The sequence below is a fragment of the Musca vetustissima genome, unplaced genomic scaffold (assembly GCF_032173495.1).
Source record: "Musca vetustissima isolate MV318-11 ecotype Yass unplaced genomic scaffold, APGP_CSIRO_Mvet_v1 utg704, whole genome shotgun sequence".
NCBI lineage: Eukaryota > Metazoa > Arthropoda > Insecta > Diptera > Muscidae > Musca > Musca vetustissima.
The window spans coordinates 868,897-885,884 of record NW_026876336.1 but is presented as its reverse complement, the minus strand read 5'-3'; the positions used below and the strand labels follow the sequence as shown (position 1 = coordinate 885,884).

Sequence of the window (16,988 nt, the reverse complement as noted above, 5' to 3'; positions counted from 1 at the left end):
GTTTTTGTTGTTGTTGTCGATGAAACCGATGAAGAACCGCTGTTGTTCGCCGCACATACTAAACGTTCACTCTCGCATTTACTCGACGACTGATTTGCCGAACCATTATTTGCTCCAGTTATGTTGATGAGACCCGCTTGTTGTTGATGGCCGCTGTGTTGGGTCTCTCTCTCCACAGCACAACTACTGCTCAGTTCTCTCTTGTTGTTTAGTTGAGTCGATGTGGTGCCTGTTGTTGTTGCACCACTACCAATCATTGTTGATGTTGATGTGGACGAAGCCGACGACGACAACAATGACGATGATGAAGAAGAACCCGTTAAACGGGTTGCCAATTGTTGTTGTTGTTTTATGCCAGAAGTTGTAATGCTGTTGTGTATATCTTCGCCGTTGTCGTCTTCCTCTCCTAGAGCAGTTCGGCTGATTGCTGTTCTACCTTTTGTTGTTATTTCTTTGGCCTTTTTTGTTTTTTCCAAATATTCTTCTTCCATTGTTGTTGCTACTGTTGTTGGATCTTTTGTGGTGGTGATCTCGTCTTTGGTATTAACTGTTGCTGCTGCTGTTGTTGTTCTTGCTGAAGTTGGAGCTTCGGTTATTGCTGTATATTGACCTCCAAACAATTTTGCTGTTGTTGCTGCCTGGTATTCTTTGTGTGGAGATGTTATGGTTAGTGGGGATGTGATTTTTGTTGCTGTTGTTGTTGGTGGTGGTAGTGCTGCTGCTGCTGTCGTTGATGTTGATTTAATTGCAGCCGGTATAGTTGTTGCATGTTGTTTATTTACCTTTGCTGTTGTTGCTGTCGATGGCGATGATGATTTATTAAAATCTTTGGTAGGGGAATGTAAACCATCTGAAAAGATAACACAAGAAAGAAGGAAATCAGAAAAAAAATTAAACAAAAAACACAAGAAAAAAGAATCTTTGGATAATCGGATGGATGGAAATTCAGTCAGAATGAATTAAAAAGAATAAAATATTTCTTAGTTTACAAAACGTACGGATGTTAGTGTAACATTATAGGGAAGAATATTAATGCAATTACATATTTATTGGAATAGAATTTTTTAACTAGGGAAAATTCCAATTGAAAAAAATGGATTTCTTGAAATGGAAAGTGGGATGGTAGGTTTTGGAAATTGTACAGAAAATTTAAACAGTGATAATTATAAGGGAAATATTATATGAATGATATGTTTATTATAAAAAATTATAATCTTTAATAGAAAAATCTTTAAAAGAAAACGTTAAGTAAAATCATCCAAGAGACCCGAAAGGGTTAATCCAATGTTATGACTTCATTGAAATAACTCAAACCAATTGCAATTTTCAAAAAAATAATGAGGTACTTGTATAAAAAAGTGCTCCAGAGTAATCATAATTTTCAAACATAGCCCTAGCCCTTTTCTTTTTTTTATTATTTACACAATAGCCGTGACCAAAAACCTACCCTTGCGATTTTATTTTTACCCCTTTTTACTCAATTCTTTCAAAAACAAAATTGCCAGTCATCAAAAATGAGTTTTATTAATTTCAAAATTGCCAGAGAATGAGTAACAGAAGTTGTCATTTGCAAGCAGCAAATGTATGGGAAATTGAAATGAATAACACGTTGGGCGCCACATTTTTTGTTGTTTGAAATGAAAACAAATGTTTGTGATTCATCTTTTATTGATACAAAAAATTGATTTTTGATACAAAACAAGGAATGTAATGAAGAACATAAGCTCTAATATAGGTATTTTGCATAGACATGTATCAAACTAAAGTTATTCTACATAACCTAAAAAAATCGCTAATTTTCTTTGAAGCCCATAACCTATTAATATAGATATTAAATTTAAAATTAATCTACACAACCTTAAATAGTTCCTTGTATATATTGATTATTTTCTTTAATTAAATAATGTTTTCTGATTCCCCCATAAATAACTTTTCTAAAAGTATCAACATATAGTTGTGATTAAATCTGTCATGTCCCCCAGTAGTCAAGTCAACTTAATTACTCAGGAATCTATCAAAAAGGAAATTGCGGTAAATATTGACAGTTTTCGATTAAATCTGTTTGTCATTTTGCCTGTCTGTTATCGATTTATAATAAAAAGAAAACCAATTGTTTGTGTGTGTGCGGCATTACATTACTCTGCAAAAACACATTTCTAATTAGCCATGAGAGCGGGTCCCGAAAGGAAGGCTTGCAAATTAGTAAACACAGACCTTTTTGAAAGGGGATACCACTAGACGTGAGAGAGTGGAAGAGGGAGCACATAAATATTTGAGAAGCTATTTAAATCAGCATAACACTTCAACCGGTTTATTTTTATTCTCTGTGTAAATTGAAGAGAGGGACAGAATGAGAAGAGTTCTTGACTTGAGAAGATAGTTAAAGAACAAACACACAAACTTACTTGTCTCACCTTGCTCCCCCACATACCCATCAACCATATTCATATTCTCATAAACAGCTATGTTTGGCTGTATGTAACTTACTACTCATTCATGTGTATCCACAAAATGGGTCTATTGTTTTTTGTTTTTTATTTTTTTTTCGTTGCCGTTGAATTGTTAATTTATGTTCGTGCAAAGTGTGAAAAAAGAAGAAGAAGATCTACAACAAATTGACATTTGTTGTCTTAATTAAGGTGGCCAGATATGGGTCAAGTTGTGAGGAAATAATGAAAGTTTTAATTTTAATTAAATGTGGGTATAATACAATGTTTATTTACATATGCGAATGAGAGACATGTTTTCAATTTATGTAAACATTGATTTTAAAACTTTAATATGTTAATATGAGTTTACATTAACCTGGATGTAGTAAAGCCAGTGGGTTTTAATTGTCAATCCAATTGCTTATATGTAAATGGAATCCTCCTGCAAAAAGTTCTAATGTAAATGCCTTTTTAGCCGAGTCTATCATTACAAAAATATAAATTTTACATTTAAAAATTGACTTTACTATTTTTCAACACATTGTCTCATTTCTAATTCTCCTGAGCTTTGCATGTTTCATGGATTCTGATTAAATAGAATTCTACCAAAAATAAACAAATAGGGTGTGTTTTTCTTTTCATTTACTTTTGACCTGTATTTTTATATAGACTAAAAAAATTGGAAAAAAAACAAACATTTATTATAAAAAAGGAGAAACTCCTTCCTTTCTAACAAAATTGGGTGCGGTTAATTTACTTTTTTAAGTTAAAGGAAGGACATGATAAAATACTTAAAAAAAAAACAAGAATCAACCCTAAAAGTATTTTACATACACAATGACATATGTACATACATATATTAGCGCTTTAATAAAGTTAAACCTTTAATAGGCGTTATTACTCTTTTAGGGTACAAGGCCAAAGGTGGTAAAATACTTCATTGTTAGTGGCCGAATTAGGATAAATATTGATATTAAAAAAATAAATAAAAATATGTCTCTAAAACACAGAAAAACATTTTTGACACCTCCACCAGATATTTAGGTGCTAAATGTAATAATGAAGTGATAATTTTGATATGTTGGTACTTATTGGGAAAGATAAGCAAATTTATAGAAGGAGAACGACTCTTAAGGACATTTTGACATTTCGATCAGATGAAAAAAATTACAAATTTGTACAGATAATTATTTTTTTCTCAAATTGCTATTTTTCGTGTATTGTTTATTTTCAATGTTTTCTTTTCTGTTATGAATATTATTTCTAATAATTTCTAATATTTTTCCTTCCATAATATTATCATTTTTTTTTCATTTTAATATTCCACCTTGTCACATTATGGGTTAAGGATAAATTTACACAATACTGGGTGCAAAGGTTGAAAATAAATACACCCCCACAAAATTGAATAGAATGACATGAAAATGTGTGTAATATTTTTGTTGTTGGTGTTTTTTTTTCATTTTGAGAATAGTAACAAATGTGATGACTCAACGGCAGCAAATAATAAGAAACTATACCAATGACAACAACAACAATAACAAATAGTAGTGCACATATGTACCTATAATCAGTTGATGGTGTCTGAGGACACAACCTTAACAAATATTGAAAAAGTATATTGGTGACAAAACAACAACACCAATGGAAAAAATAAAAGAAAAAATGCAACATAAACAGTGGTGGGCAATGTTTCGGAACTCTCTTTGAAGGCAACTTAAAAGCCAATAGTATGAAAGTCCTGCAAATTTGGGTACAATTACTTATATTCAAAAATATGATCAATGCGATAACAGGAACTCTCCTATTAATCTTTATTATTTTTTATTAATTATCTTTAATTTGTTATTTTCTATTTTTTTTTTTTTTAATTTAAATTAAATTTTTGTTTATAATATCTTTTTCTTTTGCTTTTCTTTATTTTTTAAATTTTAATACATAACGTTGTACAATATTGTCCTCTACTGTATAATGTTTATAATGCTATGTCTCTGCATCTTATGCCTAGGGTCCGGTCCACCACTACCTTTTGAACAACACCACAACTCACTGCAAATGTGCAAAAAAAAAAAGAACGAATCTACAACAATAAACAATCGACGGCGACGACGACAAAAGGAAACATAAAACAGAATGTGGATGCAGCACTTTTGTGTTTTCATAGCTCTTAGTCATGGAACGAACACCCTCGACCACCAGCAACAGCAGAACGCACAGGGCAGTCGAATTGACATAGGACACACAACAGTAAAAAAGCAGAAAAAAACATACACGATATGGCATCATATGTTCAAATTATCTGATATATCATCACATGCATTTGTTATGAGAGTGATATTTATCTACATGACAACAACAACTGTGACAATAATTACAGCAAAAAAAAGAAACAAACATAAAGAACATTTGTCAAGCCTCAAAGAAATAGATAAGAAAAGGAACAAAAACAATTGCTATATTTTGTGTTTTGATTAGTTTTCCAAGAGAATTGAAGAGAGCAGATAGAACTAACAAAGTGAGAAATTAACGGTTAGCCCTCGATAATTTGAATGCATTGCAGAGAGAGAGAGAGAGAGAGAGAGCAGGGAATAATAATGAAAAGAGAGATATGTATATATCACTGCAGAGAATGGGAAAGACAGTTGAATTCGGTCTCTATTAACAGTGTTAATAGTTAATTGGTGATAATTTAACACCAAGTGGCAATAAAAAAGACCAGTAATCTGCACATAGATTTATTAAATTTTAAGACTGCATTAAAAAAACGCATTTCATTCTCCGAAGTCTTAGAAGACTATTTACAGATATTCAGTGTTCAGAGTAAGTATAATTACTACCGGTGTACAAAAAACAAAACCCGCTGTTACTAAGACTCTTCTCTATGTGAGACCGCAATGTTCACAGTTGTCACAATTTCTATGGTAATTGTTGTTCTTCAATATTGAAAAATGTTTTTTCAGGATTACAACAACAAATTGTCCATCCAACCAACCGGCTTGCAGACAGTTCAATATTAATATCTATTATCGAGTTCCTTATCATATTTCTAACACTTATTTTATGGCTCTTTTTTTTTGTTTTGGTGTGGAAACTTTGCGTGTGCGTTTTTGTTTAGTTAATGAAGAAATTGATAGGTGTTCTCATCAAAGGTGGGTGTTGCTTTTAACTAATATCGATTACATTTAATTGTATTAGTGATATGTGTTGAAGTGTTTTTTTTTTCAGGAACAAATAATGACAGATAGTGTCCTTTTGTAAATAAAAAAACATATAACAGTCATGGCGTCAGTCAGTTTAAAATCGAGTATTAATATTTACCAAGGTGTTTGATAGAGTGAAAATTTACTGAGAATATGCAAACGAAACTTTCCGCAATTTGTATTTATTAATTTTCTATATTTCATAACCAATAAGCAAGCCCGTTTCTTATAGTAGAGAATTTGGCGCCAAAAGTATTGTTTTGCCATAAAAATGTTAAGATGGCTCTTTTCAAAAAGACAAATCACAGACAACATTCTCTCCTAATTGGCAAATATCTGATCTCTTCTCTTCTATTTGACAGCTATCTCACAATGTTCTTTGTTTTTCTTTCTTATGCCATCATAACAATTTCCTGTTAAATTCAATGACCTATATTATTAAGTTTTTTGTTTTCTTTTTTTTAAATATTGCATTATTTAATATATTGCGTATACTGTTATCATTTAAAAACAAAACAAAAAACGGCAAAATAAAACAAATGCAAATAAAAGCTGCACAGCATCCATTGTCCGCAAAACTAAAAAGACGCCCAAGTTTTGTTTCAGCAGACATCAACAAAAGAAATAAAATTCAGTAACCCATCGCACGCAGGCACACGCATACACACACAAAGGCTCCACTCTTTATAAAACAGAAACACAACAAGAAACACAATACTAAACCATATGAGTCTTGGCAAATCTCTGTCCTTTCTCAATCACTGTTTTTGCTCTCGTATGTCTGGTCTTTGTCAATGACAGCCCGACAGTTATTTACTTACATATGTTGTGAGTTCATATGATAATGGTCAAATGTCAATAATGATGACAACGATTGCGTTACTAAACTGGCTCAGTGGCTTGGCTTTGTGTAAAATGGCGGGGAATTTATCATTATTTTATTTTAAACAAAAGTAAAATGTATGTTAAAGAATATTGTTGCAGACAACATCATCAGTTAAGTGGAAATTAATGTAAATATTGGTCACGAGATGACAAGATTTTACATTGATTTTCGATTGTTAAATTAAGGGCATAATGCAATCGTCACGAATTTAGAGAAGAGATGCAATTTAAACTTAGCATGAGTCATAAGAGAAGAATGTAAAATATGTGTGTATGCGTGAAACAGAAAATGGAATTAAGGTTTATGACTTTCTTTGAAGTAGGTTGTGTCCAAAAAAAAAAAAAAAAAAAACTGGGACATCTGCATTTCCAGATTAAAAGAGAAACAGGTCATTGGTTGCTATACGTATTCCGTATGGATAAAGAACTTATTGGCGGAATTGGAGGATGTATATAAGAACAAAGGGACAAATGAAAAACAACAAAGAAACTTAACTTTTTATTGAGGTTATGTTGCCATTGGAGAGAATTTGTATTTTTTTTTAATTTATATATAAATAAAAAAAAAAACAAATTACCATATTTTTGGTTTTAACCAAGTTTATGTTGAAAAAGTAAATATATTTGTGCATTTTTCTTATCAAATTTTCAGTTATAATAAATTTGCAATTATCAATAAAAACAAAATACGCTGCATATTACAATCCTGATTAGAAGAAAGACGTCTACCAAGTCCAACCAAGAACAATATAAAAATAAACATGAAAATCTATAAAGATTTGCGGTTATTAACCCAAAATTAAATTGGGTTGATGGATTTTTGCCAAGTAAGTTTTCATGCCAGCAAACAAACAAAGAGGAAAAAACAAAAAAAATAAACCCCCTTTCAGAAGTTGATAATATAGTAACTTATTTATGAAAAACGTCACATTGATATTCAATATTTCTTTTATCTTCCTTATTTACTTTTAGTTGTATATATACAAAATTAATCAATATTTTTTTATTATTTAATATTTTTAGTTAGTTTGCTTTTGGGTATTTTTATCAGCTATACTATATACTAAGTCTGTTGTATATTTATTTTTCTAAATTTATAATAGAAAAAAACAGTTTCGTAAACGCGTCGATTTCATTCATTCAGTTATCTATTGACAAATTATTATATTATCTATTCTTTGAAGTCACAATTGTCATTAAAAATTGACTGCATTTGATATTGAGGGGAAGACATTAGGTCATATGGAAAATGAAAGGGGTCTTAGAAGGATTGTTAACCATTTTTTTATATTTAGTTTGCAGAAAAACGTTGCTAAATTGGTATTTTATAAAGAAACAAGTTGCTGAATTGTGATTTTCTATTGGAAAACTATTATTGTAAGAGGCCTCTTGTAAAGAAACCCTTGCTGAATGATGTTTTCTGGAGAAATCGTTTGCGGAGTTGTGATATTTTTAAAGAATATTTTTTTTGTATTACAGGAAAACTTAGCTGCATTTAATATTTCTATTAAAAAAAGGATTTACTTTTTTATGGAAAATCATAAAAAAATGTGCTGAATTTATGTTTTCTATTATAAACGTTTATGTTTTAATCTTTACTATATGAAAATGGTCATGTATGAAGTTTTTTTCTAGGAAAATATAGCGAAAATTATTGTTGATAATATTTTTTTTCTCTCAAAAAAACTTGGCTGAATAACATTTGTAACCACCCTCGTTCAAATCGTAACTATGGATGAATGTCATGTTTCATGCCATGAAAGACTGATAAAAAAATCTGAAATTTCTTTGGCAGTTGAGTGATTTTGCATTAATTATAACGGAAGTTTGAACGAATGAAAGAAATCACAAGTTATGAATAGAAAAAGAAGAAGAAGCAGAAGAAACAAAGAACAACAACAACATATTTGCAAACATAAATTATAAAAGAATACAATGACATTCAGCCGGTGTAAATAAATCAATTTGCATAGTTCTTTTCAGAAAGAAAATAGACTCGGAGGAGAAAGAAAGAGAAAACATGTAAGAAAGAATAGGCAGAAGCAGCTTATTCAATAAGATGATAATAAAATTAAAGACGATTTTTTACATTGTCACATGCCACTAAAATATGCAAGATCACAGCATCTTCAACACGAATAAAGTCAGTTATCAGCATCTGCATGCCCTTACATGCCATAAAGGTATCAAATTAAGTCAAAAAATAATAAAAACCCAAATGAATAATGGTTTACTAGGAGTTTCCCACACAGCTCACATTATCACAAAGCATCTGTTGCTGGTTGGTTTCTGTCACCACACATACATATGCACACAAAATGAAACTTTGCTCCTCTGCATGTTTTGTATTATGTGTAACAAGTTCATGACACTGTATTCCGACCGTCCGTCTGTCTTCATACCCATGATGCTAATATTATTCCTTTGCCAACATCATTCAATCTCTTCACTTCCAATTTGTGTTTATCCAAGTTCAACAAAAGCTAATAAGCTTGAAGTACATAGATTCATGTACGAACCGACACACACACTCGCCACGATACTTGTTGGTGGCAGTGGTACCCATCCATCCAACCAGCCAACCAGCCAAGATAACTATACTAAGTATCTGCTCTTAAGCTAAGCGTTTAAATACTTCAAACATGTCTAAAGACAATATCAAAATATTTGTTCGAATTGTTTTTTTTCTTCTTCTGCTGCTGCTTCCTCTTCTTTGGGTGTGTGTGTTCCCCGTTTAAAGCGGCTGCTACTCTACTCTACATTTTAACATGTTGATCGTTAAGAGTCAACAGCAACAATAATAAAACCAACAACAACACACAATATGATATGCATGCCGTTTTATGTTTACAAACCTGGCTGGTAGAGCGATACTTAATACAAATAAATAAATACAACTGGCTTAATAAACAGATGTTAATTATATATTGAAAAAAGATTTTGATATTCGTAAGGTGGATTTATCCGCAAACTCACAAGGTCTATATGGTTTTATGAAGCAAAAATCCATAGTAAAACACAGCTGAATTCCAGAAATCTTTGTTAAATTAGGGGGTTTCCTTAAAAAACGCTTCTGATTAATACTGCCTTTAGAAAAAATGTTGCGGAATTGGGGTATTTTGTGGAGAAAAGTAGCTGAATTAAAGTTTTCATTTATAAAATCAATGCTAATTTAAATATAATGTAGAAAAAGATAGCTGAATTGCGATTTTTCATAGACAAACGTTGCGGAATACAAATTTGCTATAGAAAAATGTTGCTGAATTAAATTTTTCTATAGAAAAACTTTACTGAATTAACGTTTATAAAGAAAGACTTACAGGAATACAGCTTTCAACAGAGAAACGTTGCTAAATTAATTTGTTCTACAGAGAAAAATTTCTGAATTGGGAGTTTTTTTCGAAGAAAAAAGTATTTAAATAGGCTTTCCACAAAAACCCTTGCTGAATACGAATTTTATGTAAAAAACCTTACCGAATTGGGTTACTGTTTACTGATATCCTTTGTATATTTATATTTTATAAAAAATTCTTTGCTGAATAGTAACTTTATATAGAAAAACTATGCAAACATTAGTTTTACCTTGAACACCCCGCTGAATTGATTTTTTATAGAGATTTATAGCTGAAGATGTTTTACTACGTTACCGAAATGACATGTTATAAAGAAAATGAATGCTGAATAAGGATTTTGTGTAGAAAAGTATTGCTAAACTGAAATTTTGTGTAGAAAAACTTGGCTGAATTGTGATTTTATAAGGAAAAAGTTTGCTGAGTTGAGTTTTTCTATAGGCAATGGGTGTTTCGTATAGAATAAATCATAGCTGAATTATACATTTTTGTAGAAAACACACAGCTGAATATATTTTCTCTGTGAAAGGGTTGCCGAATAAAGTTTTTCTCATATAAAAAAATCTTTCTATTAGAAAATTGTGTGAAAAACGTTACTAAGCTTTAAGAAATTAGTTTTTTTTTCACATAAAAATTTGCTGAATTTAGATTTTAAGCAAAAACGTTTTAAAGGAGTTATTCTCATTGCTATACAAATTATAATTAATTGTTTGGTGCAGATTTTCTATATTAAATGATGTGGCGAGTGCAAAACTGTCATAAACCAACCATCATCCGCTATCATGACAGTCCAAACAACAATTTGTTTACAAATCTACCATAACATTGTTAATGTTGAAGATCATTAATCTTCATATTGTTATGATTTGATGTGGAGACAGACAGAGAGAGACAGACGGACAAATAGACAAGCAGGAGCTTTGATGCCAGCCACCATTGCCCTCCGACGTTTTAATAGTAAGCAGACAACTGGTAGCACTATTTACTATTTATGCATCATTTTTTCATTGTAGTTAAATTAAAAAGTAAAAAACTTCACAAAATAAAACTTTTGTAAAGTGACAGAGCAAACAACAGAGCCATATACTCACTCACATTGTCATGGTGATATCTTTAATAAATCGCAAGAAGCCAAAGAAGAAGAACGTTAAAATGTTCCAAATAAAGTGGGTCAATGTCTTGATCAATGAAATTGTTTTCATCCAAAACAATTGTGAATTTCGATGTCTTTCTATCCACCATCTGTCGCTTTGACTGTCTGTCCCTTTTGCTACTACTACTGTTCAAATACAATTTCTTTTAATTGTATGTAATTGTTTATTTTCAAGTGGACGAAGCAGATCATTTGCTATGATTTGACATTTGTTTCCATACACATGCAAGATGAATACAGAGGAGGAGTGTGTGTAAATGATCATTATGACAACGATGGTGATGATGATAATCACCATCATTAACATCACTTTTAATGTCAACTGGTACGAAATGATTTGTTTTTTAAGAAAACAAATATTCTTAATAGACAATAGAGGAAGATAAAAAATCACTTTCTCTTTTTTCTATCGATTTTGTTTTTTGTCAAATTTTATATGCGAGGGCATAAACATAAAAACGACAATCTTCATTAAAAAATGTAAAGATGTTGTCTTCGAGGTGATGAATCTAATTGATTAAACTACATTTTTTGAAAATTTACGTAGGAATAAAATTTGGAAATTTTGAGTGAAAGCAAATAACAATTTCATTGCAAAATATTAAAATAAAAAATCAAAACAATTACTTAGAATAAAATATGTGCTGAATAATGATTTTCTTTAGAAACACGTCCCTGAATAAAATTTGTTGTTTATTATTTGCTAGGACATGATTTTTTTTTAATGATATCCAAAATCTTGTTTAATATTCACCCTCATTTTGACAATATGCATAATAATTCACAATGTGCTTTAACAGGATTTAGTTAACCACCACAGCATGACCCTATTACATTATACATACATACATTTCTGACCTTATTTTTCATGATTTTTGTATAAATTTCAATATTTTGTTGCTTCTGTTAAAACTAACGACGACATTTGTTTACAAAATATCAGATATTTTGGTATTTGTGGGATTTAGTTTTGTCTTGTTGACAGCTCTAAAGAAGGGCGGGCGGCGAGCCGGATAACATTACATTACCGCATAAGAGGTTTCAATACACGATAACAACAACAGCGATGACAGCAATGGCGAAAAATATAACGAATGAGCGAAAAATGTGTAAATCTAATAAAAAAAAAACGAAACCGACAACGCAGCACTTGTTTTGCATTTTTTCTCAATTCTTGCTCAATGGATGAAATATAACGCCCAAAACAAAACCAAACCGAAAATACAGCCACTAAAAGGGAGGCAAAACAAATAAACCGCTGCAATGTTAAAAAAAAAACAAACAAATTGCAATAATAACAAATATTTCCACTAAAATTTCCATAGGTAACTTGGGAAATCAGAAGATAAAGGAAGGAGAGAGACATTTTTTGCCGCAACCACAAAAATATTGTTTTTGTGATATTGAAAAAAACTGTGTATTTTTTACGCAATTGATATTGAAATAGGTAAGAACAAGTATTATTGTTATAATATTTTCATTTTTAGATCACATTTCTTTTTAAATGCCATTATAAAATTGTTTTATTTTTTCAGTTACATGAACTTAATGCAAAACCACATTATAAACTTATGTAAATGTTATTTACTATAAGTATTTGTCATTTACTATAAGTATACAGTTATAAAAATCTAAAAAATATAACAGTATTAAATATGCAATCGAATATTGTTCACATTATTTTTTTTTTTATAATATATTATTTATATTTTTTTATTTTATTTTTTTATTTCATATTGTTTTTAATAAGAAATATAATTATATCGGAAATTATTTTTTTTATATTGTTCATTATAAACACATTCTATTAAAAATGTGTTTTGTTTTTTTTTTTTTTTTAATAACCGATTTTTACTTCTTTAAGTTGAAATAAATAATTATTTTCTATTATTTAACTTTTTGGTAACGCCTAAAAGTATGCTTTGAATTTTGCATTTTAATCAAACGCACTCTTGTTATGACAGTGTGTTTAAGCAGCAATTGTTGTTATACATATAACATAAGAGTAAGTAAATAGTGTTGCCAATTAGAATTTGGAAATGACATCAACATATTTCCGACCAACAAAAAATACCCAAAATTCACCAAAATACCCAAATTACACAAAATTGAAAAAAAAGATACATAAAAATACGCTATCGAATAAGAAAATATCAAAATTATTAATGTTAGAACCAAGTCTACCAGCCCTACACATCTTATATTGCCCAAACATATTACGACAAATAAATTGATTGGTTATTATTTGCAATATTATTTTTTTCTTTTTATTGTTATTGCACTGTACGAATAATAAAAACTGGTTAGTTTTGTTATCGAATTTCTCTCCAGCTACCACCTTCGTCGACATTGCGTTCAAATGAAAAAATGTAAACAAAAAACATAACGTAATGAGGAGATTGAATTACAAATAAAATAATAACAAACATAATTAGGTAACTGACTAAACTAAATTTGAAAATACATAATAAAAAATGTGTAACAAACATATAGCGAAGTGATTACGTTTTTTTTAACCCTTTATTAATTATTAAAATATACACAACCAAAGCAAATACCCCTTTTAATAAAGTGATTACGAGGTTAATAACCCTGCCTTTAAATGATAAGATGTGCAATTTTTTTATTTTAATTAAAAATGTCAGCAAGGTAGTATGTAGGGAGGAAAAAATTATGAAACGTTTGCAGTATTTTTCATACAATAAATAGGGCGTTTAATAGAATTTTGCTGCATATAAATTTAAAAAAATATAACAAAAACAAATTCTTCATTTTTTTTTTTTTTTGCATTTGAAATATAGAACAATAAGTCTGTCTGTGTACTCGATATTTTGTAACAATTGTTACAAAATGTTACTAAATATTGTCTTTTTACACAATTTTGAATTTTATATTACTGAGTATTGAAAATGTAATTTTACTGTTTTGAAGAAGAATCTCTCTTACTCTCACAAAAAAAGTTACTGAGTAATTATTACTGGAAAAGTACACAGACAAACCTAATGTCTGTTTACAAAAAACAGAATTTTCGTTATTTATCCTATATGAAAGCATTAATACCATTGAAAAATTTCAGTTTCAACCACCGATTTTCCCTGTTCCACTTTTTCCTCAATTTTTTTTTATTTTCTTATTTTCTTTTTTTTTTTGCTTTTTCTTCCAACACATTATTCCTTATCAGCCCACAATTGTCAATAATAATTACAAAAAAAGTAGCAACAAGTGAAAAAATAATTAACTTTAAACACTTTTAACGTTAAAACAAAGAAATAATTAAGATTTTTTCTGCTTATATTTACGAAAAGGAAAAAAAGTAAAAAACTTTAAAAAAATTTACTGAAAATTATTTGCAAATGGTTTTTTTCATTTTCATTAAAAAAATACAGCTTTAGGTGCAAAAGAAATTGGGCCATCAACCATAATATTCTGCTAAAGCAAAAAAATAACAACAACAATTTAAATCCATCTTATTTTTTTCTTCCGTCAGTTATTAAATGTTTTCTAGGTTTTTGTTGCTGTTGTTGTGTTATGCTTTTCCGTCATTCTGTAAACATGGAAATTTAAATTATATGATGTGAAAATCAAATGCAAGAAAGCAGAACGTTTTGTATTTATTTTTTTTTTTTAATATTTTAATTCAAAGTCATCATCACAGACGGCGGTGGTGGCAATTTTTTTGTTTAGTGAAAATATTTGTTAAACTACCAACTGGAAGAAATTGAGCATGAAAGGGAAAGAGGAGAGGGGACAGGGGAAAGGAGTTTAGTAAAATATGTTGATATAAAAATTTGGCAAAAGAAGACAAAATTGTGTACTTTATTTATAGGAAAAACCTAAAAAATATTCAGTATGTTACTTTAAAGAATAACTAAATCCTTTAAGGGGAACCCCCATACTCGGGGTCAAAATTTTTTTGATTTAATTCGATTCTTCTAAAAACATTCTGTAGGTCTTCTATAAGCTGAAGGCGTCTATAGGTCTATCATTGATCTTTCATAGCTAGATGTTCTTCAATGTAGGCCTTTCAATGATGACAACCTTTTATATAGGTTTTTTATGGCTCGAATATTTTCTACACTAATTCAAGAATGTCTCTACAAAATTTCAAGTGAAAATCTCAAGAACTTTTGAAGATATAGCCGATTTATTGTGTCAGCATCAAGTGACGGCTAAAGGGCTTCTCAAACTTTAAACGCGTTTTTCTCTTTTACGAATGGCGGGCACGATAACTCAAAAACTAATAACCCAATCGATTCCACATTTTTACACGTTTCTCTGTGAGTGTATAGCTATCGTATGAACTAGGATAAAGCCAATCGGTGAAGATCTTCCTTATTTTTTAACTTGGTTTTTGGTCAAAAATCCGCGATTTTCCAAAAATATTTTTTTAAAAGTCAGCCATTTTGTTAATTTTAGAGCGAAGTCTATAATCCTAGTTCATACGAGAGCCAGACATGTACTCTTTCTCACACCATTGGAATTTTCGGATTCCGATGTTTCAGTGAGGAGTTATCATGCCCGCCATCAAAAATAAGGACTTTTCTTTAATTACAAAAAAACAATAACAAAAAATTTTTGTAAATTATTTTTCTTCTCTTTTAAATCTTCAATAATATATGTGCAAAGTTACAAACCTTAACAAACATTGGTATTGATTTACCAGCCCATTGAAAATCTTGAAAAATTAAAATCGAGAATGGGTGGGGTTCCCTTAATAGAATAAATAAGTCTTCAGAATCGCCAGAAAATCTATTACAGACAGAAGACATTCATTTGATTCTGTGTTTAGAAAATATCCAAATTACTCCTCTATAAGTCATCTAAAAACTTTCTGTAGGTCTTCTATAAGCTGAAGGCGTCTATAGGTCTATCATTGATCTTTCATAGCTAGATGTTCTTCAATGTAGGCCTTTCAATGATGACAAACTTTTATATAGGTTTTTTGTGGCTCGAATATTTTCTGCATATATTGACAAAAATTTTAAAGGTGTAATATATTAATAATAGATCTTCTTAAGGTCCAATAAAAGCTTATAATAGTTCATATGTGTATGGGCTCCTTTGAAGGCATTCTACAGTTTGACAAACCTTTGGAAGTTTTTTTTAGTTTATTTAAAAGGATATTAGTACCTAAAAGATTTTGTTTATGGGTTTTCTATGGCCAAAAAAATCTGTATACATATAAGGTCCTGAAAATTATTATTTTAAGTCCCTATGGCTCTCTATGCGACTTATTTATTATTTATGTTAGTCATTTTCCAATGCAAATACAAATTTCCGACTTCAATTACTTTCTTTTTGTTTTTCGAAAATATTTTCTAACATATTGGACTTTATCACAGCGAAAAATTAATAGTTGTCGCCATTTGTTTACCCACTGCTCTCAGTTCTATTGTTTTTCGGTGTTTATTTTATGAGGTAGATAGGTAGGTAACAAGAATTTGTCGTTTTTTTTCTGATAAATAAACATCAAAATCGACATGTTCTTTTCTTATCGCAAACCAACAAATTAATTTTCGTTTTGAAAACATTTTTTGTTGTTTTTGTTGTGATTGCATTTTTGAGTGTTTGATTGGAAGCCGCAGTCTGTTCCAGTTACCTCCTCTCCCACTTATCTTTTGTACTCCCAAAAATTTTTGAGAGTTCATTTTGTTATCAAAATTAAAAAGAAGAAAAAAGAAAACGAAACGAAAAAAAAAACACCTGTTGTACCGGTAGTTAAAAGGAGATCGCGTAGAAGAAATGTGTGAGGGAGGGGGGCGCATTGGCAATAGTCATCATCAAGGAACATGTGAAAATATACTAATTAATATTTCACAGGTTTTTTTTATTAAAGTATGTTAACGAAATTTCGTTAATTGTAGACATCACAAAGTTATTAATAGTACAATAAATATAGAGAGCAGTTTTATATATATTTTTGGAGGTGTTATTATCTTAGACGTCACTAACGTTTATTATTGTTTGTTAT

The 16,988-nt window shown here is 29.9% G+C and overlaps 1 protein-coding gene across 1 annotated transcript in view; it reads right to left on the bottom strand.

Annotated features, from left to right (window-relative positions):
- LOC133338928 (serine-rich adhesin for platelets) overlaps window positions 1-16,988 on the bottom strand; it is a 48,955-nt gene that overhangs the window by 28,026 nt on the left and 3,941 nt on the right. Inside the window, exons 2-4 of the mRNA XM_061547057.1 lie at window positions 783-850; window positions 504-638; window positions 60-458 (exon numbers count right to left, since the gene is read on the bottom strand). Of these exons, the coding sequence (XP_061403041.1) occupies window positions 60-458; window positions 504-638; window positions 783-850 (602 nt within the window). The remainder of the gene's footprint in view (window positions 1-59; window positions 459-503; window positions 639-782; window positions 851-16,988) is intronic.